This window comes from Salvelinus alpinus, chromosome 2 (genome assembly GCF_045679555.1).
Source record: "Salvelinus alpinus chromosome 2, SLU_Salpinus.1, whole genome shotgun sequence".
NCBI classification, from domain to species: Eukaryota; Metazoa; Chordata; class Actinopteri; order Salmoniformes; family Salmonidae; genus Salvelinus; species Salvelinus alpinus.
The window spans coordinates 40,603,906-40,629,655 of NC_092087.1; the positions used below are offsets into that span (position 1 = coordinate 40,603,906).

At 43.5% G+C, this 25,750-nt stretch overlaps 1 protein-coding gene across 1 annotated transcript; it reads right to left on the reverse strand.

Moving 5' to 3' along the window:
• Positions 1-601: 601 nt before the first annotated feature.
• On the reverse strand, positions 602-25,307 carry timeless (timeless circadian clock). The gene is made up of 31 exons (XM_071378174.1): positions 25,144-25,307; positions 17,104-17,160; positions 16,772-16,909; positions 16,370-16,523; positions 15,319-15,433; positions 13,409-13,471; positions 13,166-13,267; positions 12,715-12,870; positions 12,336-12,469; positions 11,906-11,993; positions 11,529-11,705; positions 10,132-10,349; positions 9,846-9,949; positions 9,553-9,722; positions 9,160-9,285; positions 8,593-8,744; positions 8,211-8,308; positions 7,617-7,734; positions 7,197-7,398; positions 6,613-6,758; positions 6,414-6,499; positions 4,620-4,743; positions 4,351-4,433; positions 3,942-4,102; positions 3,600-3,819; positions 3,332-3,400; positions 3,041-3,159; positions 2,557-2,803; positions 2,142-2,187; positions 1,993-2,057; positions 602-1,789 (listed from the first exon to the last, which is right to left on the reverse strand). Exons 3-31 carry the CDS (start codon positions 16,866-16,868, stop codon positions 1,665-1,667), a joined length of 3,765 nt encoding a protein of 1,254 aa, XP_071234275.1. The 5' UTR covers positions 16,869-16,909; positions 17,104-17,160; positions 25,144-25,307; the 3' UTR covers positions 602-1,664.
• Positions 25,308-25,750: the final 443 nt, after the last annotated feature.

Below are 25,750 nucleotides of genomic sequence, written 5' to 3' on the forward strand. Positions count from 1 at the left end.
CTCCCATCCCGGTTCTGGATCTGTGGGATAGGAGCTTGACCGGATGCTAGCGACAGGAAGTGACTAACATGCTCCAGATGTAAGGACCAGAGGGACAACCCCCACCACAGCTGAGAAAGGTGGGAGACCACAGACCCTGACGGTAAAGACTGGGATCCCTCTGAACCCACCCACTTTCTTCCCTTCCTAACAGCAACATGGTCTATGGAAATAGATAGGCAAGTAAGACCCAGTAAAAAGACAGACAAATTAAGCCAACAGTACAGAATAGTTATTTTGCTCATTTGAGATAATGAACAAGGGGATAGTCAGTAAAGATTTAGGAAGTTGAAATGTTGAAGGATTATGAAGAAAAAGGCATAAAATCTATTCAGTAGGAGAGAAATACTTTTAACATTGGTTCTTTCATCCGCTGAAATATTTCCTGCTTTGTCCCTGATTAAATCCACCAGGAAATTGAGTTGGTGGTTGACAGAATCTACTCTACACAGTAAAACAATGAAATGTGCCTCCTAGTGGTGAAAAGGACACGGTGCTGGTGTGTGAAATCAGCATGAGTGGATGAGCGTACGCCACCGACGCAACAAACGTTTCACTCAGATTTCATAACTTTTTGGTTTGTTTAATCATCAACGTATGCAGGTGTTACCCTGAACTCTAACATGAGAAACTACTTTCTGAAAACAGCTTTTTAAAAACAGAGCAGATATATTTCCCAGGTGTTTAGTAATCTGCTGATTACTTTACACCTGCAGTTGAAACAATCTTGAGTTTATATAATTTGAGTCCCAAATGGCACTATTCCTATATAGTGCACTACTTTTGACCAAAACCCTATGGGCCTTGATCAAAAGTAGTGCACTATAAATGGAATAGGGTGCCATGTGGGACACATACATGGAAAGAACAACCTAGTTTGAGGTAACACATTCTAACACCTGGGCATTGACAGTATAATCCCTATATTGGCTTGGCTGGTCCTGTGAAATTAATACAAAATATTGAAGGTTACTCAAAAAAGAGACTGAAGAATATAAACGACAAACGCATCAAAAAAACATCCTTGAACGAACATCCTACACTTCCTCATACTGCAAGACATCATTACTGCCAAAAAGAAAATAAACACACCATGGTGTGTGTGTTCTTATAAGGATGTGAAAACAGTGGATACAATAAGCGACCAGACCACACAACCAACCAGTCGTTTTAACCACCTTAATTATACAATAGCCTTACCATCTGCTCCTTACAACAATGATTAAACAAAAGCAAGAATGAGTTAACAGTGAGCTGTCAATCTGGACTAGAATCTTTTCCAAAATATTTAGTACAGGCAAAGGGGGAGGAGTCATCAACGCACCATTTCACCTAAAAACCGTTCTCTCCCTCTCTGGTCTTTTGTCTGAGAAGACTTGTATACCACTTGTATACCGCCTTCTCTGAGAAATATTTGGTAAGTGAGGGTCCATGTTTCCCCATCCTCAGTCCACACACAACCCCATAGAGGCATGGTGTATGATGATGCTTCAATCAAATTGGGTCCAAATGGATGCCTCACATTGTTGGTGGATGAGGTGAGCTTTTCCCTTTCTCTGTAAAGCACAACGTTTAAAAAGCACTATACAGTATACATCAAATAAATCAAACTGAAGACTTCTCCTCTAATCATCTTCATCATCGTCAATCAGGACCCTCTGTCGTTTGCGCTTGGCAGGGGCGGAGTGAGCCTCCCTGTCTGAGTCAGCGTCCCCGTCTGCCCCCAGGTCCATAGTGAGGGGAGAGTCCTCTGTCAGGAGAGGAGACGGCAGTGTTGGCAAAACAGCCCCATGTTTAAATGTCGCACTAATCATTTTTTTTAGCCTGGATGCCAGTCCGTTTCTTCTTTAACAAACAGCCGTCATTGCCTAAACAGACTGGCACCCAGGCTATCATTTCTAGTTTGTGGGTAAAAAACGAACATGACTAGATTATTATTAGACAGCACAGTACCTTCATCCTCATCACTGTCCAACACCACTCGCCTTCTCTTGGTGGAGGTCTTCTTCTCTGAAGATCTGTGATGGTAAAGGAGAAGAGAAAAGTCAGAACAGAACATGCAGAGATATGCTATTACATAATAGAATGGAGAAGTGTCTCACCTCTGAGGTGCACTGTCTGAATCTATATCCTCAACAGGTGTGAAATCTGTGAAAAGAAAGACAGAAATGTCATGGTAGATATAAGTGGGTGTTTCCGATTATAAAGTAGTTATTCATATTCCCATTTTTAGTAAGACAAAATAGCAGCAGTATTAAACTTAGAAATGTGTAAAGAGTTTGATGGAAATATTACCTCGTCTCTTAATAAAGTCACGGTTAACAAAGCAACAATGTCAGATCAATCCTACGAGACCTCCACCATTAATCAGTTACAAGAGGTATAAACTGAGTATGAGATAACGGCTAATATATAGTGCACTTCTTTGAACCAGGGCACATAGGGTTCTGGTCAAAACTAGTGCACTATATAGTGAACAGGGAGCCATTTCAGACAACCAATGTCTAATCTGCTGACCTGTGTGTTCTGCTGAGGCAGAGGGCTGTTTCATCTTGCGGGCCAGCAGCAGGGCTCGGAGGGCCTGGGCTCTCTGCTCGTGAGAGTCTGCCTCCCCCTGCTGCTGTTCCTGGATGGGGCTCCCTGGGGTTGGCTGTTCCGACTCCTCTGCCCCCGCTGCTAGGGCATCCTGACTGGGGCTAAGGACCTCCGCCGCTCCCCTCAGCTGGGATGGTCTCATCTGGGCTGGGATCCTCCAGAATGACTCCTAATCAATCACCAGACACACAGAGGAAACGTATTACCTATACAGTAGTCTATGGGAAAGCATGTTGGAAAAACATCACTTCACTGCCTTTTATAAATGTAACTTTTTCAAAGTTTCAGTGCCTCATATCAGCCGAACCTGCATATAAGTAATTAAATTGAGGCTTATTCCTATAATTTTAATCATGTGGGTCAGACAAAAAATATAGAAATAACAGAGTTCTCTCCAAAAACCCACCTGCTCATCAGCTGGTGCTCGGACCCCTATTTTCTGTAGTAACCTCTGGAAGCTCTTTTTCTCCATGGCATCCTCGTTCTCCTCAGTCAGAGGGACAATTGGCACGGGCTGAAACAAGCCTGATGGCGAAAATAGAACGTTAACTACCACAATAAATCACAAATGTCCTCAACCACACTTCAAGGATGCAGCAATTCACATTGATAAAGATATATAAATGCTCAATGCTGCATTGTTTCCCCCAATATTTTTTAGGTCACATTTTTTTTTTTAAAGTGGATTATCACTCACCTTCTTCCTCGCGGTCATCTGCCGTTCTGTTCAGGCAGTTCTGTAGCCACAACAGGGGTCCTGACATACCTGTTACGAATTACAGCTTTAGGGACCATTTATCAACTGTTGACCAACACCAACTGTTCTGTAACCTCCTTGCCCATATTAAATCTTCTTTGATTGGCTTGTGTGATGTTAAAATGAAAATAACATACTACTATACTGACACACAGAAGGGGTAGGCTGTATTGAAAACGTACTGTAAACATGAATGTTCTGCTCTCACCTTCCTGCCGTAGAGTGTACACCATGGTCCTCAGACTGGCATTCTTCTCAACCATGCTCTCCCTCTCTGCCATCCAGCTTTTCCTCCCTCTGGCTGCCGGAGCCCGTCTCTCCCGCTCCTCCCCCTCGCTCTCCTCTTCGTCTTCTTCCTCGTCCTCGTCTCCGTCCATGGGCTCTTCGGTTAGACCTCCAGTGAGGTCAGCCAGGAACTCTTCTTCAGTCTAACAGATTACACACAAATACTTTAATAATAGTGGTGCTAGTTTTATAACACTTCTAGATCGCCAACCTATTCTATAATACTGGATTACAATTATTTATTTTTTAAATAAATTCCCGTCACCATTCTCATCGCGGCGCTCTTCCCCGGAGCGTTAGGGTTGCACCGTCTCTTCTTGTGGAGTTCCCGTCGGTCGGAGACCAGGCCCATGCTGAGCAACTTATCCACCAGGCGGGCCCGGGAACGTTTAGCCGTCACCTTTTTCAGGATGTTCCCCAGCACATCTGCGGAAATTTAACAACCACTCAGAACTGGGTTCAAATGATATCTGAATTCAAAATACTTCAGCTGGGCTTTATTGAACTTGTCTGGCACAATGGAATCAATAGAACGGTCACAAAACAGCAAACTCTGAAAGCTTTCCAACACAGGTCTGCAACCATTATCGCCATGGAGCCAAAAAAATATGGCAACCGTTATCACCATGGTAACATGGTATAGCATGGGAATCAAGGGCGCCTTCAGAACGTACCATCGGAGTCTCTGAACTCCTCAAACAGCATCTGTAGCTCTTCTTCCTGCTCCTCTGTCCACAGAACAATACGAGTGCCTTTCCTTCAGGGATGTCAAATCAGAAGCTATAGGTCAGGCTGTGTCCTTTCCATAATCTAACTAGCACTGACATGTAAACAGTACGTTACATCTATGGACATTAATATGGAATAGGTTCTCTATGGTAAAAGCTATCAGGTGACAGGATGTAGCCTAGACATGAAGCCCCCTTGAATGACACTGACTAACCTCTGTTTCTTCAGGTCTTTTACACTGTCCACCAGTCCCATCGCCACCAACTGGGCCACCACCTGCCGACGCGTAAGGGTGGTGTTGCTAAGCAATGGCAGCAGAGTCTCAACAATGTCTGGCACTGTGATAGAGCGAGAGTCAAAGGTTCAGAGACAATACGGGACAGGCATTCATGAACATACAGTACCAGTCAAAAGTTTAGACAATCATTCCAGGGTTTTTCTTTATTTTTACTATTTTCTACATTGTAGAATAATAGTGAAAACATCAAAACTATGAAATAACACATGGAATCACGTAGTAACCAAAAAAAGTGTTAATCAAAATATATTTTATATTTGAGATTCTTCAAAGTAGCCACCCTTTAACTTGATGACAGCTTTGCACACTCTTGGCATTCTCTCAACCAGCTGCAATTAACAGGTGTGCCTTGTTAAAAGTTAATTTATGGAATTTATTTTAATGCGTTTGAGCCAATCAGTTGGGTTGTGACAAGGTAGGGGTGGAATACAGAAGATGGCCCTATTTAGTAAAAGACCAAGTCCATATTATGGCAAGAACAGCTCAAATAAGCAAAGAGAAACGACAGTCCATCATTACTTTTGGACATAAAGGTCAGTCAATGTGGAAAATATCAAGAACTTTGAACGTTTCTTCAAGTGCAGTCGCAAAAACCATCAAGCACTATGATGAAACTGGCTCTCATGAGGACCGCCACAGGAAAGGAAGTCCCAGAGTTACCTTTGCTGCAGAGGATAAGCTCATTAGGAGTTACCAGACTCAGAAATTGCAGCGCAAATATAATCTTCAGATTTCAAGTAACAGACACATCTCAACATCAACTGTTCAGAGGAGACTGCGAGAAATCAGGCCTTCATGGTCAAATTGCTGCAAAAAAACACTGCCAACCACCAATAAGAAGAGACCTGCTTGGGCCAAGAAACACGAGCAATGGACCTTAAACCGGTGGAAATCTGTCCTTTAGTCTGATGAGTCCAAATTTGAGATTTTTGGTTCCAACCGTCATGTCTTTTTGAGACGCAGAGTAGGTGAACGGATGATCTCCACATGTGTGGTTCCCACCGTGAAGCATGGAGGAGGAGGTGTGATGGTGCTTTGCTGGTGACACTGATTTATTTAGAATTCAAAACACACTTAACCAGCATGGCTACCACAGCATTCTGCAGCGATAAGACATACGACATCTGGTTTGCGCTTAGTGGGACTATCATTTGTTTTTCAACAGGACAATGACCCAAAACACACCTCCAGGCTGTGTAAGGGCTATTTTATTTGACCAAGAATGAGAGTGATGGAGTGCTGCATCAGATGACCTGGCCTCCACAAATCACCCGACCTCAACCCAATTGAGATGGTTTGGGATGAGTTGGACCGCAGAGTGAAGGAAAAGCAGCCAACAAGTGCTCAGCGTAAGTTCAACACCAACACTGTTGAAAAAGCATTCCAGGTGACTACCTCATGAAGCTGGTTGAGAGAATGCAAAGTGTGTTCAAAGCTGTCATCAAGGCAAAGTACTTTGAATCTCAAATATATTTTGGTTTATTTAACACTTTTTTGGTTACTACATGATTCCATATGCGTTATTTCATTGTAGAATAAAAACTATGTAGAAAATAGTAAAAATAAAGAAAAACCCTTGAATGTGTAAGTGTGTCCAAACTTTTGACTGGTACTGTATGTATGGGATGGCTATGCCATAAAACACCTGATAGATGAAAGGATTGGTGATAAAAGTACAGGAAATTCAGAGGGGTGATGTCCTTTGTTTACCTTCAGAGTCGCGGTGCTCCTCGTAGAGTGTTCGCAGCTCATCCTCTTCCTCTGGCGTCCATTTTGCTTTCTTCTTAGACCCCTCTCTGAGACAAGCATGAGAACAATAAATGACTTTTAAAAATGGACACCTTGAAAAGCATTAAGTGTAGGAGCACACACACACTTATTTAATTGACACCCAGGCGCGCACACACACCCTTCTCCAGGCTTGCTGTAGCCCTCTGTCATCTCGCGTACAGCTCCCACACTCTTCCAGAAGAGCAGCTCTACAAAAGCCTTGTTGTTTTTAGCCGCCAGGGCAAAGAAACGGTTCAGCACAAACTTAGCAAAGGTCACCAGCTCCTATAGGAGGAAGAGAAAAATATTGGAACATGTAAGTATTAGATTCCATGTGCCTTGGTTACAGGATTTTATATCCGAAGGGACTTGATATCAATTAATGTAATTTGAGTTACATCTCCGGTAAAGATTCAGACCTTCATTAGCCCGAAGATGGTCCGCTCGCTTACAAATGCACTCGTCTTTTCAGCTCATCGGTTCATTAATTCAACTTCAAAACGGCATCACAATCATTCCTCCGCTACGTGTGAGATTACACTAGAGAGCTCCCAAGGTGGCACACATCTACCCCAGTGTTTTGGTGATTCAGGTTAATTCATTAAGCACAAAACAGACCGAAACAGAGAGGGACTAGCTGAACTTGTCTAATAAACACTATTTTAAATTTTCCGTTGCAACATTTTGCTACGGTGTTCCCTAACGAACGGGACCCTGGTGTACCTTATAGGCAGCGGCGGCAGGGTCTCCGAGGATCTTGTTGAAGAGGCAGAAGACAGAAAGCTGGAAGAGCAGGGCATCCATCTTAAGGTCAACAGCCAGGCGGTGCAGCATGCGCGTGATGCAGTGGTTGGTGTGGGGGGAGTTCTGGGAGTAGGACCGGAGCAGGAGCAGGTAGGGACGTACGATGTTGGGGTTGGCAAACCTGGTAGGCAGGGCACATTGGGCAGTGAAGAGTTAAAACGGTCAGTGTTATCACAGGGCAAATGGAGTGTCTGGGGCTTATTCATTAGTTTTACCATGCTCTGTTTTATAAAAAAAATAAAATCACTAGTTCTTCGCATTCAGGAGACTGACACGGAGGCCCCGGTGATGCAAATCTGAGATCACGGGTACTGTAAACACTGAATTTGTGTCCCTCACCTCTTGATGAAGTCCAGGAAGTTGAACTCTGTCTCAGACACACGTACAGACTCCAGCTCTTCCTCCTCCAACTCTCCATCCTCCTCCTCCTCCATCCCAGGTTCAGGGGGAGGTGGCCCTCAAAATAAAACAAAAACAGTGTTTCTTAATCTACTTTATTTTCGTAGATATTAATGCATCTGCTACTATACACGTCAGATTAAATCATATTGATCCCATATTTGATCAATTACCACCACAGACCAGTGATGTAGTCAAGTCACCAAACCTCGAGTCCAAGTCGAGTCCCAAGTACCTAGTGTTTGAGTCCAAGTCCGAGTCATTTATACTCAAGTCACTTGGTAGTACTAAAAGCTGCAGTCCAACCATTTTAAAGGTAGATTTTGTTACATTGTTGCACATTTGTAAGGCTAACTACATAATACAGCTATATAACATTTGCTGTTGTAGCTAGTATGTTTAATTAAACAAAAGAGAGATTTTCTGACAAAGTCACCACTGGTCGAGTCCTAGTCGAGTTACTTGTCATGAAAATTGTGAATCAAGTCAGAGTCCTGGACTCGAGTACTACAACAGTGCCACAGAGACACTCACTGGGCAGGTTGGCAATGAGGATCTGTTTGAGGAGCTCCAGTTCCTCCTCTGGCTCCACATCAGCTGAACCAAACACATCCCCCTCTGGCCACACCTCCCTATGTTAGAAATATAGAAAGAGAATTATGACAACCACCATTTTTTGTTATTGCAAAGTGAATGGCCCAAAAGTAGTCTCAGATCAAGATGCTGTTTTGAGTATTGGTGGATCGACCCACGTGGATGTAGGGCACTTTGAGTTTAAGAAAAGCACTACCATATGTACATGTAAAATTAAAAAAAATATATATATATATTGTAGTGTTCAATGGCAGATGCATCTATAACCAACTTCCCCAAAAGAAGTCTATGGAAGCAGAGTCAGATTGAGTGTGTGACTGACCTCGCGGCTCGTAGCAGGCCCAGAGCCTCAGGGCCCAATCTGTTGAGCAGGGCATCCTGGACACGCACCATGGCCTCAGTCCTCTGCTCCTCCAGGGGAATCTCAGACGCAGCGTCAAATGGCACAGCGCCCTCTGTCAGAGCCTCCGACAACTGCAGCCATACAGACAGACCCAGATTTAGCACTCACACATACTAACAGCAACACACTAGGGTTGCATCTCAATAGATTAAACAGTCTTCCTCTACTTGTCTCCTGTCCTCCATCTGCACTGATCTACACATACAATAGGGGAAAGCCATATGGCATTTGCTTTCACCAGTGAATATTATGAAGGAAACGAGACAAGGAGAGGAAGCCACTTTAGACGACTGAGATGCAGCCATGAACTCTTCCCTAGCTGCTTGTTAACAGTGTAATGCTACAACATGAAGCCATGAAAGCACCAAGCAACAATCTGCCTCAGTAAATGGAATGGAGTCTGGTGGTGAGTAGACGAGACAAGCTAGCTGCTCCATGTGTTAACTGTCCCCTGGCTGATCCCTAAGGCTGATCCCCAACAGAGACCTGAAAGCTAATGGCCCTCAGCTCCTCTGCCACGGCCCCCCACGTCTCCTCCAGTGCCTCAGGGGTGGTCTCTGCTGCAGTCGGATTCTTCCGGCCCTTAGACTTCTTACGCTTCACACGCTTCTTCTGCAGGAGGAGGGAAGCAGAGTTGGATAACAGAAAATAAATCATATGAAGTGGAACTGAATCGACATATAGCCAAGATACCCATGTGTAACTTTGTTGGTCATGTATTTTGTAAATAACGAACTGTAGGGCTGTCATTTGATGCATGTTCAAGTCAACAATAATCCATTTTCAGAAACATACTTGACGAAAGAAAGCGAAACTTCACCATTTGACAAAATATCACCTTGCACTTATATCTGTTTAATGGTAGAGAGTGAGGCTCACCTGCACCACCAGGTTGTTGCGTCCCTTGCAGAAGCGCTCCAGCATGCGCAGGAAGAGGTGGGTGGACTCCACCAGGTCCCTGAGGAATGTGCGCGGCTGCTTGGTCTCATCAAACTTCCTCAGCAGGGTCAAGAAGATCTCTCTGTACTCCATCAGGTAGAAAATGTTACCTGGAGGGGAAACGGAGGATTTAGATGTTTCGTTTAGAAAAATCTATGAAAGAGGAAACAAAGAAGAGAAGAGGAAACGACAAGAGGTGGAGAGAAGAGCGGAAGACCGGAGAAGCTTCTCACTCTTGATGACGTTCGCGCTCTGTCTGATGTTCTCGTCTCGGGAGCGGTCCATCTCGTTCACCGTCAGCAGCAGCTCCTGGTACGCCTTCAGAGCCAGGTGCATCCTGGAAGAAACATGCAAAAATTTATTTCTTACACGTTCAAAGCCAGAGATACACAGAAATGTACAAGCCATCCTCCATGTGGGCTCCATACGGTCCACGATGATAACATTTTAATTAGACTTCCAAAACTTTTAGTGCCAACATGGCTCCCTTAAAACAATAACCCTGTTTGCCACACCCACCTACGGGACCAGGACGTGGCCTCCTTGCGGTCGGTGAGCATCATCTCGTAGTAATTGGTGATGTTGCGCTCAATGAAGTGGAAGGCACGGATGGACATTGTCTCGGAGACCAGGTCGGCACGGAAACCGTTGCCGCGGTTAAAGGCCATGAAGAAGCTGAGAGACCATAGGTAGTAGGTCTCGTCGTGCTGCTGCGCCTGTTCCCTGATCAGTCCCTCCTGTGGAAGCAGACAGAGAGACCAGCTGTGAGTGATGTAGCAAACTGCACTGAGCTCAGATCTGTTTGCATAGATAGGACTGAGAGTCTGTAATGTGACCGCTGTGGCTAAACAGGCCTCAAACCACAAGTGTAAAGAATGTTATCTTGTGCAACAAGATAGGGCTTATTCAATCAAAATGTGGTAACTGAGTTTCTGGGATAAAGCCCCCCCGACACCATTTCATCACCCAAACACACCTTCTCGCTGTGCAGGTCGAATGTTGCTTTTGACAGGGCCAGGAACCCAGTTACTCAATTTGGATTTAACTGGATTCACAATGTTACACAGCAACTTCCAGGAAAATATGGTTATTTTCAATCTTTCAGAATTACAGTCAGAGTCCCTGTCTACCAATAATCTCTCCTTCCCAAAGTTTGCACTTGTTCACTTCCTTTCAAGGATAAAAAAAAGAAATACAGACAGACTGGTATATGGGAACTCCCTCTAGGCCAGTCTTATTCAAACTTTTTACAGCAGTCTTATTCAAACTTTTTAAGCGGGGACGGAATTTAACAAGAATTTCTCGCCCCACCAAAAAAAAGTATAACATTTCTTTAATATAAAAATAAATTTTTCCATTGACAAATAACATTCAATTAACTTTTATCTAAAAGAAACCAATAAATACATTTACTCAATAAAATTGTATTTATTTTCTTTAAAGGTGCAATATGCAGAAATCGCTCCTCAATATCTTTCAATAACCCCAATGATTTTATTTTCAGCTGTTTGAAGCTGGTGTACAAAACAGAAAGCAAGATGCAAAAACATTTACGAATGGGAAGCATAGAAGTAGAGCACATTAAACAGATCTACTGCGTCAAACTTGCTTTCAACAAGAATGACAGATCTAGAACTCACATTTATATGTGAATTTAGTCCCGTCGCCCAAAAAGTTACATACTGCAGCTTTAAATCTTGGCGACCCCACTGACCCAGACTTTGAGTACAACTGCTCTGGGCCAGGCCAACACCAATCCAATGCTTTTAAATATGATGAGGAGTAATGAACGAGTACACACTTCAGGAGGAAGGACAGATTATTGTGACGCACACCCTATATTGGGCAGTACACCCCCTCCAGTGTGATAGTCATTTTTTTGGCCATCATGCAGTGTTGTGACCCCTTCTCCTCACCTTGACCAGGTACATGAGGCGATTATAGCAGTTCTCCAGGAAGTCCAAGCAAAACTCGCGCAGGAAGAGGCGCACGTTGAGGGCCGAGCGGCGTTTGCCCTCCGAGTCTCGAGCGTGCAGCTTCCGCTTGGGCACACGTCTCACCGCCTTGCCTTCATCGTGGGTGTAGTTCTTGAACTAGGACCAACGACATGTAAGAAGGGACCGGTAGGATAACGAGTAAGGACAGATTTAACTACTTGACATTTCAGCTTGGAAATGCAAATGTTGTTTTTTCCATTCGTTAAAATAGCTTTGACCTTTATCTAGGAAACCTGCTTCAAATGCCAACTCCCCGGTAATACAATTTTGGAGCACTGCTCTAGGTTCACACTCACGTTGTGAAGGCCTCGGTGGTAGATCACATCTTTCTCGCCAATGGACTTGAGTCCCTGAACCACATACGAGCCTCCAAAGCGAGAGTGTCTGAAGGAGAGGGAAAGGCATCAGACAATTATGAAAGTATTTTTTACCTGGCATCTCTCCAGAGCAGTGGAGGCTGCTGAGGGGAGGAAGGTTCATAATAATGGCTGGAATGGGGGAAATGGAATGGCTTCAAACACATAGAAACCATGTATTTTGATTCCATTCCACTTATCCCGCTCCAGCCATTATCACAAGCCTGTCCTCCCCAATTAAGGTGCCACCAACCTCCTGTGCTCTAGAGCATATCACACTCTCTTCAACTGCTCTGAGGTCAGTTTGTATCTAATCTACCTCTAAAGAGCATGTCTCGCTGAGAAAAACTGCCGAGATCAGTGTAGTTACCGGGTTCCTCTCTGGAGGGTGCGGCTGCGTTTCTCCGCTTGCTCTTTTTGTCGTAGTGCCTCCAGCTCCTGGGCATCTCTCTGTTTCTCCTGAGATGAACGAGCCTGACCCGCACTCACCAGGAGTTCCGGCGTCTGCAGGGAGGGATAACATAGAATCAGAATCAATAGAATGGACCCTTTCATTAAAAGTAATATTCTGTGGGCTGTGTATCAGCAGCCATATTGGGTGTAGCAGAAGCTGGAATGTTTGATTAATTCTAAGCCTTTTAGATCATAATGCATAAGATTACACAGACAGGTACCTAGTCCTAGATCAGCAATCCTACTCTGCGACACGTTATGGATATGGGCCCAGGTGTCTCCCTCTCTGGTCTCACCTGGTCTCTGAACATGAGGGAGATGACCTCCAGCACATGCATGCTCCACTGCTGCTCGCTCTGTGCAGAGGCCAGGAACTTGATCAGGTCGTCCAGACCACTCATGTGGATGGCCCACAGCAACTTGTCATGCACACTGGCATCATCATCCACGTTCTACAGCCATACCAGAGGAGAAAGGAGGGAGAAAGCAGAAAAGGATAGGAGATGGGGAGGAGATAGGGAGAGGGAAAAAGGGAAGAGGTAGGTAGAGAGAGAGAAGAGATGCAAGAGAAAGAAATAAAGGATGGGGAGTAGTGAAAGGTAGGAAAACAGAAAAGACAGTGAGAAAAAGAGAGAGTTCAATACGATGAGAGATTGACAGATGAACCAAGGAAAAACTCAGCAGGGTCTGCTGCCTGGGAATGTACTGAACTGGGTCACAGCACCACCTGACACAGTGAACTCTGACCTTCTCCTCGTAGGGGTCAGCGGGGACATGCAGTACATTCCTGACCAGCAGCAGAATCCTCTCAATCAGCAGGTTGTCCTCCTCCTGCCTCTGCTCCCAGTCCTGACCGACAGAGACAGATAAAGGGAGAGAGAATAATTTAACACAGGGCCACTGCTTCTCACTCGTATTTTTGGAAAAGACCAGGATTATTTGTAGAGGACTCCATTCTGTGGTGTTGTAGTCTGAAAGTGCAACACTCACCAGTTGCAACAGGTTGTACAGGGTCTCACTCAGAACTCCAAATACCTTTTCATTGGCAAAAGCCTGAGGAAAGGGAGAGACAAGGAGACGAGTCAACCATACACATCATACTGCTACATACAATCATACCGTATTCCTCCCTCTTCCCCCTTAGTGGGCTCAAATAGATAATCACAGAGGATGTGTTCCAAATGGCCCCAATAGAGCTCTGGTAAAAGGTAGTAGTGCACTATAAAAGGGAATACGTTGTAGGTCTGGGCGATATATATATATATATACACACAATTATACTGAACAAAAACAAATGCAACAATTTTTAAGATTTTACTGAGTTACAGTTCATATAAGGAAATCAATCAATTGAAATAAATTAATCAGGCCCTAATCTAGGAATTTCACATGACAGGGCAGGGGTGCAGCACCTGGACCTGGGGAGCCAGGCCCAGCCAACCACAAAGGGGCTTTATTACAGATATAATCCTCAGCAGCTCCCCAACCCCCCTCAGACGATCCCACAGGTGAAGAATCTGGATGTGGAGTTCCCGGGCAGGCGTGATTACACGTGGTCTGCGGTTGTGAGGCCGGTTGGAAGTACTGCCAAATTCTCTAAAACGATGTTGGAGGCAGCTCATATTTCATGAGTTGAAATAAACATAATACCAGTAACTTTCCATGCAAACAAAATTACTATTATTTTCAAATTTTGTGCACAAATGTGTTTATATACCTATTTGTAAGCATTTCTCCTTTGCCAAGATAATCCATCTAACTGACAGGTGTGGCATATCAAGAAGCTGATTAAACACCATGATCATTACACCGGTGCACCTTGTGCTGGGGACAATGAAAGGCCACTTTAAAATGTGCAGTTTTGTCACACAACGCCACAGATGTCTCAAGTTGAGGGAGCATGCAATTGGTATGCTCACCTCAGGAATGTCCAGCAGAGCTGTTGCCAAGGATTTGAATGTTAATTTCCCAACCAATAAGCCACCTTGAACTTAGTTTTAGAGAATTTGTCAGTACGTCCAACCGGCCTCACAACCACAATGTATGGTGTTTTGTGGGCGAGCAGTGTGCTGATGTCAACGTTGTGAACAGAGATGGTGGTGGTGGGGTTATGGGCAGGCATACACTACGGACAATGAACACAATTGCATTTTATCGATGGCAATTTGAACGCATCACCTCATGTTTCAGCATGATAATGCACGACCCCATGTCGCAAGGATCTGTACACAATTCCTGAAAGCTGAAAATGTCCCTGTTCTTTCATGGCCTGCACACTCACCAGACATGTCACCCATTGAGCATGTTTAGGATGCTCTGGATTGAAGTGTACAACAACGTGTTCTAGTTCCCGCTAATATTTTATTTTACCTTGATTTAACTAGGCAAGTCAGTTAAGAACAAATTCTTATTTATAATGACGGCCTAGGAACTGCCTTGTTCAGGGGCAGAACGACAGATTTTTACCTCGTCAGCTCGGGGATTCGATCTAGCAACCTTTCGGTTACTGGCCCAACGCTCTAACTGCTGCCCCAATCTCCAGCAACTTCGCACAGCCATTGAAGAGGAGTGGGACAACCTTCCACAGGCCACAATCAACAGCCTGATCAGCTCTATGCGAAGGAGATGTCGCGTCAGCAGATACTGACTGCTTTTCTGATCCACACCCCTACTTTAAAAAAAAGATATCTGTGACCAACAGATGCATATCTGTATTCCCAGCCATGTGAAATCCATAGAATAGGGCCTAATACATTTATTTCAATGGACTGATTTCCTTATATTGGGGCGCCAGGTAGCCTAGTGGTTAGAGCGTAGGCCGTCATTGTAAATAATAATTTGTTCTTATCCGACTTGCCTAGTTAAATAAAGGTGAAATAAAAAAATAAAAACACGCCTACCTCCTTATAGGCCTGTAAATAGGATACCACTTCCAGGAAGTGATGTCTGACAGTGGGGTCATCTGGGACTTTCCCGAAGCAGAGCAGTGCAGGTTGGGTAAGGTTAACCATAAGCCTGTGAGGGAACAGAGACAGCATCAGAACCGCACTCCGACCAAAACACAACATGATCCAATATCCAACATTAATCCAGGCTTCTAACAACCTGTTCAGGGATGAACTACATTACACATTTTCTAGCTATTTAACTTCATGTACCTGATGCAGGCCTGTACTGAGCTGTGTAGTGTACCTGATGCAGGCCTGTACTGAGCTGTGTAGTGTACCTGATGCAGGCCTGTATTGAGCTGTGAAGTGTACCTGATGCAGGCCTGTATTGAGCTGTGAAGTGTACCTGATGCAGGCCTGTACTGAGCTGTGTAGTGTACCTGATGCAGGCCTGTACTGAGCTGTGTAGTGTACCTGATGCAGGCTTGTACTGAGCCGTGTAGTTTACCTGATGCAGGACTGTACTGAGGGTGTGTAGTGCACCTGATGCAGTATTGAGGGTGTGTGCTGTGTAGTGTACCTGATGCAGTATTGAGGGTGTGTGTTGTGTAGTGTACCTGATGCAGGCCTGTACTGAGCTGTGTAGTGTACCTGATGCAGGCTTGTACTGAGCCGTGTAGTTTACCTGATGCAGGCCTGTACTGAGGGTGTGTAGTGTACCTGATGCAGTATTGAGGGTGTGTGTTGTGTAGTGTACCTGATGCAGTATTGAGGGTGTGTGCTGTGTAGTGTACCTGATGCAGTATTGAGGGTGTGTGTTGTGTAGTGTACCTGATGCAGGCCTATATTGAGGGTGTGTGTTGTGTAGTGTACCTGATGCAGGCCTGTATTGAGGGTGTGTGTTGTGTAGTGTACCTGATGTGGTATTGAGGGTGTGTGCTGTGTAGTGTACCTGATGCAGTACTGAGGGTGTGTGCTGTGTAGTGTACCTGATGCAGTACTGAGGGTGTGTGCTGTGTAGTGTACCTGATGCAGTATTGAGGGTGTGTGCTGTGTAGTGTACCTGATGCAGGCGTCAAACAAGGCCTTGTCCTGGCTGTGCTGGGTGATAATGGGCAGCAGGTCGTTCTGGAGGATTTGGCCCGCCCCCAGCTGCTGACGGGTGTCCCGCGTGTCATCCTCATGCCGCAGGTACCGGATCAGGTCCTTCACACTCTCTACAGGACACACACACAGGGTCAGAGGTTAGAGTGCGTCTAAAAGCCCTATACATTAATTATTGAGTGCAGTTCGACCTAGGTCAGATTATCGCAAGTCATTTAAGTTGCTTTGACAGTAAATATACTGTAAATCCTCCCTAAACACAGTAATTCATGTCAAGACTGGGTCCTAGTACACAGTACTACCTTAGGCACTGTGTTTATAGCCCAGCAAGTGTTGTTAGCCAGTGTGTGTAGCAGTTCACCTAGACAGTCAGGTTCTTTGTGGTAGGTGTCTCCTTCCAGGTACCCGAGGGCACTGCACGTTGCTAAAAGCTCACAGTTCATCACGTACAAGTCCATACATCACCTGCCTGGCAGGGGAGGAAGAGGTGATGCTCAACCTGACACGCAGCAATCAGGAAATAGAGAGAGAGAGATTTATAATGAGGTGGGCAAGGAAGAAGTCTTAATATATATATATATAGTTTTGGGAAGACTAAAGAAGTGTACACAACACGAAACAAAAATAACTAGTGAATATAGTATGCCAAAAAAAGAAAAATACTGAATAATACACCTGTAGGCTAAAAATCACCTGGATTTCAACAGCAGAACCGAGGTGTTTAGACGTCAGTTCATAGGTCGTTCAAACCTGTAGGAGACCGAGACAGTCAGACATTGTTATATGGCCTTTACCAGTCTACGCACTAGAAACAATTCAGTCCAAACGGTATTAGAAAGTCACAGCCGCAAGGAATGATCAACATAACTAACTACTAGTGCTTTTCTTGGTATATTATTAACCAATAATTGAGCAACAACAAGTCTGGAATTGCAATCTGCAATTCTTTCAGTGTGAGAGACTAAGAGCAGATTGAATGCCAAGAGGACATCTTTGCTGCTTGGCTGTGTGTCTCAATTGCTCCCTCTCAAACACACACCTTTACTGTGACAAGATCCAAGCGGACAGTCTTGAGTTGAAAGGCATACTCTAAAAATCACACTTACGGACAATTCCAGCAGAGCTATTAGCCCAGAGTACAGGACCTAGAGACATTAACCATCTGACCTCATCTGGTCAGCGACTTCAGGTAAACAGAACAGTAACATCCTTAGGAAATGGTGTGGATGAGAAGCAGCCTTTTGTTTTGTACACGGAACAGCTCATGCATCCCTGCTCTCCTCTGAATTGTGAGATGGGCTATCGCTAACCTGGTTATTTAGGCAAACTGAAAATGGAAATGAACCATGAACAGGGTTACAAGTTCTCACAGTTCCACCTTTTTACTGCTACACGGGCATACAAAGAACTACTCCACTTGAAATTAGATTCCCATCAGTTCCTCTAGGCTTCTTCACACACCTAGTACTGCTACAGGCCATAGTAAACCCACATGCACCCGATTGACCCGCTCTTATGAGACTGCCAGTGAGAACCTCTATTCCTCTAAGCACTAACAAAGCACAGTGAGACGAGGGGCAACCCAGGGGAGAACGACTGACCCCTCTCATTGAAGCTACGGGAAGTTTAAACAGGATCCCCCATTATAATGAATGGAAAAATTGCAATATTTGTGGTCAATCTTCGTGTAAATAAAATCGAAGACAATCATGGTACCAATTATTGCTTCTTACACCAGACGTGTGTCCTTGAACCTATTATTTTTTATTCACACACAGAAGTGGTTTTAAGGATAATTTAGTTGCTAATGGCAGTCAGAAGTAGCCGGGTCGGCCTTCACCTTCAGTTACTCAATGAGAGGCGGCAGCACTGAGCTAGCCTGCAACGTCACTTACTGGGCATGTTATGTCTCCGTGAGACGCCATCTTAACGTATTTAATTTGGCTTCAATGCGCAATTGAGTCTTTACATAGGAATGAATGGTGTCACGTGATCGGTGGCTTTGTCCATTCATACAGCACACCGAGTATACAAAACATTGAGAACACCTGCTTTTTCCATGGCATAGACTGACCAGGTTAAACCAGGTGAAAGCTTAGATCCCTTATTGATGTCACTTGTTAAATCCACTTTAAAAATCAGTGTAGATGAAGGGGAGGAGACCAGTTAAAGAACGATTATCAAGCCTTGAGACATGGACTGTGTCTGTGTGTCATTCAGAGGGTGAATGGGCAAGACAAAATTTAAGTGCCTTTGAACGGTATGATAGTAGGTACCAGGCGCACCGGTTTGTGTCAAGAACAGAAACGCTACTGGGGTTTTTCACACTCAACAGTTTCCTGTGTGTATCAAGAATGGTCCACTACCCAAAGGACATCCAGCCTACTTGACACTGTGGGAAGTATTGGAGTCAATATGGGCCAGCATCCTGGGGGGTTCCATGCAATATTAGGAAGGTGTTATGTTTAGTATACTCAGTGTATACAGTCACCATGTCACCCATCTACGATGTAATAACTAATAACTGCAATGTTAAAACCCCGTAATAGGCTATATTTGGGGGGGGTACACATACACAACAATAGAAGATCTAGCCCACAATTTCCATATAAATCAATATGGGAAAATGAATCTGGCTCTAACTCAAACCTGTAAACAAAAGCCTCTGAAAGCCATCATCTCCAAGAAGCAGTAACGGTTTACTTCACATAGCCTAGACGTTCTCAGGTGTGGGTGAACCTATAATTCCACACTTCAAGTCATTCTAGCAAAGCAAGTTCCTTCTTCCCTACATTGAGTACCAATGCATATTTAAATGTTTCCATTTGCCTACAATCTCACTTCTAGGAAAATAAATAGAGTGGACTTTGGCTAAATTGTTTTGGTTAAATGAAGGATACATGTCCACGCTGTCTAAAGCTGTAATAACCTATCCCAAAAAGTGAACTTAGGATTTTAAAAACACAACATTACCGAAATGTACAGTGCATTCGGAAAGTATTACGTTACAGCCTTGTTCTAAAATTGATTAAAATTACCTTTTTTCCTCATCAAGGCAAAGATCTGGGTCTTAGTGCTAGAGGTGTCAATACAGACCCTGGTTTGATCTCGGGCTGTATCACAACCGGACGTGATCGGGAGTCCCATAGGGCGGCGCACAATTGGCCCAGCATCGTCCGGGTTAAGGGGAGGGTTTGGCCGGGGTAGGCCTTCATTGTAAATAAGAATTTGTTCTTAAACTGACTTGCCTAGTAAAACATAAATTAAATAAATATAAACTACAGCAGCCCCTCCACACAGATCAGAAAGCAGACACACGTCCTTCTCAATGAGCAGCAAGACATTTAAGCAGCCTATGAAAGCCCCCCCGTTTTTAAACTCTTCAGAAATATGAGCTGTAGTTCTAGTCTAGCTACAAGAATGTGGGCATTCAACATTTTCCTCAGTGCAGAAGAAAGCAAATGCTAAAACTAGCCTTTAGCCCAACATAGACCTCTAGTCAATCTACCACCATCTTATCAAACCCTTATATCTGCAGCAATCTTACTGATGTACATCACAAGGAACTAGATGGTAACATGACATGAAGAAAAATTGGTGGGACTTGCTTTTAACTCTTTACAAGTATTTTTATGGTTTTGGAAGAAGTTTAAAAATGTTTTACTTAAGCAAAGAAGTTAAATATAGTCAAATAATTAGTCTGATTACTTTGGATAGTGGGGCAATTAGATCACATATTTCATCACAAATAACTACTCACTACTACACTTTTATACACTCCTAATAGAATACCACAGTATATGCAAACTGTAATAATAGAGTGCAGTAGACGAGGCATTGTTGAAGTTTAAAAACTTCTATCCCAAGCATTTATCCCTTACCATACATTCATTTATTAATCAAAATGATAAAGCTGTTAAAAGAAAATTACGACTTGAATAGATAAATAGCACAGATAAATAAACAGATAAATAAAGTAAGGACACAGGGATGGAAGACCTAATGGATGGAGAGATGAAGGGATAAAAAGAGGTTAAATTAGGCTGGACACATGACATTTTTAACAATGCTTTTTTTCCTGATAAAACTAGTTCATTGCATCTGCCGTAGAGCCCAGTTTCATAATATTACCATATGTCCCAGCTGCTTGCCGTAGTTTAAGTAATCCTGAAAAAACAGGCCTTATTTTAGGGCATTTTTCACCCTGCCAGCTCCTATTAGTTCTATTGAGCACCGTAGCACCAACTCGCCTTCCGAACGTTCTATTCACAGATTATTGTTCTACGTCACAATGCCTGCTTTGCTATTGTTGGCAATGAGACCTGCCCACCTTGTGGGTAGTTAAAATGTAAACAACAACAAAAAATTACCCATGGAACTCTGAGGTCGTCCCATTGTTTACTATAGGGAAATATAGGTATGTCTGTCTATTTTGCCAAATATCTCACAATGTGTACATTTAGATTTTTTCAAGCCAGACATCATTTCAATCAGGAGAATCTCCTCTTTCTAATGACATACGGTTGGGCAGCGTATTCCACTGTCATCGATCGCTAGATCCAAAAACAGTCAAAACTTGCAATTTCCCCCCCTTAATTATGCAGACATAAGCACACTTGGCACCATCGAGGTGTGGATGTTTCGTCCTAAGAACAGATTGTAGTGGTAAAATAAAAAAAGGGACATGTTTTGATGCCTTTTAGGCGAAATGGAATTCTAAGCGTCACTCCAGTCAAAACAGGCTCTGCGAACGTTTGATTCCATTCATTTGCTATGGGCTCCAGTTACTGTTCCAGCTCAGCCAAAGCTCTTTTGCCAGTTTTCAACCTTGGGTGAATTTTGACTCGTTCTATTGTCCAGCCTAGTTAAGTTGGACAGATTGGTATGATAAAGGAATGAACGTATGGTTGAAGGTGTGGATGGTGTGTGTGTGTGTGTGGGGGGGGGGGGTAGTAGTTATTGCTGTTCTGATTTCAGATTTGAATATCAGAGAAGTAGACAAAGGTGCCATACCCTTTTTGTATTTTATTTCACCTTTATTTAACCAGGTAGGCCAGTTGAGAACAAGTTCTCATTTACAACTGCGACCTGGCCAAGATTAAGCAAAGCAGTGCGACACAAACAACAGAGTTCCACATAAACAAAACGTACAGTCAATAACACAATAGAAAAATCTATATACAGTGTGTGCAAATGTAGTACAATTAGGGAGGTTAATCAATAAATAGGCCATAGTGGTGAAATAATTACAGTTTAGCAATTAAACACTGGAGTGATAGATGTGCAGAAGATGAATGAGCAAGTAGAGATACTGAGGTGCAAAGGAGCAAAAAAAGAAATATGGGGATGTTGTAGTTGGGTGGGCAATTTACAGATGGGCTGTGTACAGTTGCAAAGATCGGTAAGCTGCTCTGACAGCTGATGCTTAAAGTTAGTGAGGGAGATATAAGACTCCAGCGATTTTTGCAATTTGTTCCAGTCATTGGCAGCAGAGAACTGGAAAGAAAGGCGGCCAAAGGAGGAGTTGGCTTTGAGGATGACCAGTGAAATATACCTGCTGCAGCGCGTGCTGCTATGGTGATCAGTGAGCTGAGATAAGGCGGGGCTTTACCTAGCAAAGACTTATAGATGACATGAAGCCAGTGAGTTTGGCGACGAATATGAAGCAAGGGCCAGCCAACGACAGCATACAGGTCGCAGTGGTGGGTAGTATATGGGGCTTTGGTGACAAAACGGATGGCACTGTAATAGACTGCATCCAATTTGCTGAGTAGAGTGTTGGAGGCTATTTTGTAAACGACATCGCCGAAGTCAAGGATCGGTAGGATAGTTTGTTTTACGAGGGTGTTTGGCAGCATGAGTGAAGGATGCTCTGTTGCGAAATAGGAAGCCGATTCTAGATTTAATTTTGGATTGGAGATGCTTAATGCGAGTCTGGAAGGAGAGTTTACAGTCTAACCAGACACCTAGGTATTTGTGGCTGTCCACATATTCTAAGTCAGAACCGTAGTGATGCTAGACGGGCGGGTGCGGGCAGCGATCGGTTGAAGAGCATGCATTTAGTTTTACATGCATTTAAGAGCAGTTGGAGGCCACGGAAAGAGTGTTGTATGGCATTGAACCTCGTCTGGAGGTTTGTTAACACAGTGTCCAAAGAAGAGCCAGAAGTATACCGAATGGTGTCGTCTGCGTAGAGGTGGATCAGAGAACCCCCAGCAGCAAGAGCGACATCATTGATGTATACAGAGAAAAGAGTCGGCCCGTGAATTGAACCCTGTGGCACCCCCATAGAGACTGCCAGAGGTCCGGACAATAAGCCCTCCGATTTGACACACTGAACTCTATCTGAGAAGTAGTTGGTGAACCAGACAAGGCAGTCATTTGAGAAGCCAAGGCTATTGAGTCTGCCGATAAGAATGCGGTGATTGACAGAGTCGAAAGCCTTGGCCAGGTCGATGAAGATGGCTGCACAGTATTGTCTTTTATCGATGGCGGTTATGATATCGTTTAGGACCTTGAGCGTGGCTGAGGTGCACTCATGACCAGCTCGGAAACCAGATTGCAGTGGAGAAGGTACAATAGGATTTAAAATGGTCGGTGATCTGTTTGTTAACTTGGCTTTCGAAGACTTTAGAAAGGCAGGGCAGGATGGATATAGGTCTGTAACAGTTTGGGTCCAGAGTGTCTCCCCCTTTGAAGAGAGGGATGACCGCGGCAGCTTTCCAATCTTTAGGGATCTCAGATGATACGAAAGAGGTTGAACAGGCTAGTAATAGCGGTTGCAACAATTGCGGCGGATAATTTTAGAAAGAGAGGGTCCAGATTGTCTAGCCCAGCTGATTTGTAGGTTCCAGATTTTGCAGCTCTTTCAGAACATCAGCTATCTGGATTTGGGTGAAGGAGAAATGGGGAGGCTTGGGCAAGTTGCTGTGGGGGGTGCGGAGCTGTTGACCGGGGTAGGGACAGCCAGGTGGAAAGCAAGGCCGTAGAAAAATTATTGACAAATCAGAGGAAAAAATTTAACGAGACCCTGGTCATATAACTATGACTGGCCAGAAACAAGTGCTGTGCGACGGGCAAATACGAAACAGAACCAAGCTGTGAGAAGTTACACAAGGGAGACTTGACTTCGATTGAGCAAGGGCGTAACAGACCACTCAACTTGGGCACAAAAGGCAATTTATTGGTGCATTAACGGTTTGAAAACACAGTGAGAAAAAAGAAAAGAGTTGCTTATTTTCTGGCCCAAGACTATTCTGTCTTGGGCCAGAAAGTCATTAACTTTAAATGGAGATGACTGGCTATGTAACAGCCTAATTATTTACGACAAGGCTTTGATGTACACACCCTGATGGGACCTAACACTTGAGGCAAATGACTAGGCAGCCTAAATTATTTTTGATTTGATGTTATCCTTTTGATAGCATTATTCAGTGAAGACATAAGTGCTCCAACGCAAATGCATATATTTTGCCAACCAGCTGACAATGTGTCAGTCTGTTTTTCAAACAACATATTTACTTTTGGGACTTGGCAGTATGAGTCTAAAGATTGGCAGGCCCATGGATAGTGATAAACCCCTGCTAAAATGATAATCATCTCAGACACTTAATAATATTATAATAACGCTGCAATGTATTAAAGTACTATTTCCGCTGACAGCAAAGTCGTCACTAGCTAGTTAAGACAGCCACAAAGTGATAAACCCCGCCTATTTATTTTGCATCTGAAACCTTAACCACACTTCCCACCTGGATATTTCTACAACTCAGCTAGTCATATTAAATCAAATAATTGTGTATTAATCAGACTACAAGTCAGCATGTAATGCTGTCAAAAAAAAATATTAGTAAAAAAAACTGCAAAAACAGTGACAGCATTTAGTCACCCAATACAATTCCAATCAGTCAATATAATCGACAACTGTCATCAGAAATCAAGCGATATGAACCAGACAGTGGGGCACCGCCTGACCCACTAGTTGGTCAGAAGGTTCAAATCAACGTTTCATATCGAGGTGTAGATGTACTCTAGATCGAATTGCACTCAAGAAATGTTCTTCCCTACTATGGGTCATTTTAACGGGCTATTCTGGGGTAAAAACACTTAAAAATCCATTACGTACCTTTGACGAAGGGAAAGGACATCAGAAGATAGTCTAGTTTTTAGTTACAGCACAATAAAAACAAATCATCATTACAGCCTACTCGGAAATTACGATATGAAACGTTGTTTTGAACCTTCTGACCAACTAGTGGGTCAGGCAGCGCCACACTGTCTGATTCATATCGCGTCGATTATATCGACTGATTGGTTCTGTATGTTGTGATTTAGCTTCTGAATGTAGGATGATCACAGAATAGCAGTTGTACTTGTAACTGGATGCAACACACATTCAGTGTTTAGTAAACGACTCCTGGCGGGAAGATACAAGCACACAAGTTTGTATAAACTGGACAGGTATGACTTGAACAGCGTGGCTGCCAGGGAACTTTAGCTAAATTAAGCAAATGTTAACAACGCATTTCACTCCACTGTTATGAAAAATTAAACAGGTATGACACGCACGCATTATAACATGATTTATACGTGGTTATTATAAGTGGTTATTACAAAACAAGCAATTCCATCGTTTACCGATGCTGTGTTTGCTAAGTTAGCTAAGCTAGCAAAAAAATACTAACGTTCGTTTACACAATCATTCAACCACACAAAGTTGGCAACTATACATACCAGACCGTGGTGATGGTAAAATTGACCTTTGTGTTCTGACTACAGTTATTAATATATTTCTATAGATATTAGCTAAGTAATGAAAATGCCATTTTCACAATAAGAGAAGTCCATGCACTGTTCAGTTTAGCGCCTAAACGATTCGTGACGATTCTAGACGCATGTTCTTCTTCTTCTATGAGGTTTAACGGCGGTTGGCATCCCATTTGCTGCATTACCGCCACCTACTAGACTGGAGCACAACTCCCTTATACTTTGCTTGAAAATAAAAATGTAATAAATAAATACCCTGCCATTTAACAATTTCAAAATGATATAAAATAAAATTAATACCACCCTACTCCACTAATTAAATGTATTTATTCCTACCTCATGCCATCATCCTGAAAGAATGGGACATCACCACTTAACACACCCTGTAACTCTTCTGATGTCAAGTCTTGCACACCAAAATACCTCTCTGCTGCCACCACAACCTACATTTTCTGCGACTTCCATTCCATCCCTGCAGTACAGTTGATAACCATTGCTATAAATGCCAAAAATCCAATCTCACTGAAACATATAACTTTTTGGCCTATTCCCCTGTACTGGTATATCTCTACCA

Bases quoted from the DNA above. Each gene is read 5' to 3' on its own strand.
- timeless (XM_071378174.1), bottom strand. From the start codon at position 16,868: ATGGACTTGTACGTGATGAACTGTGAGCTTTTAGCAACGTGCAGTGCC. The intron at 13,268-13,408 runs GTGAGTGTTGCA...TCTGTCGGTCAG, and splicing joins TGTACAACCTGTTGCAACTG to GACTGGGAGCAGAGGCAGGA. The intron at 12,871-13,165 runs GTCAGAGTTCAC...GTATGGCTGTAG, and splicing joins CTGACCCCTACGAGGAGAAG to AACGTGGATGATGATGCCAG.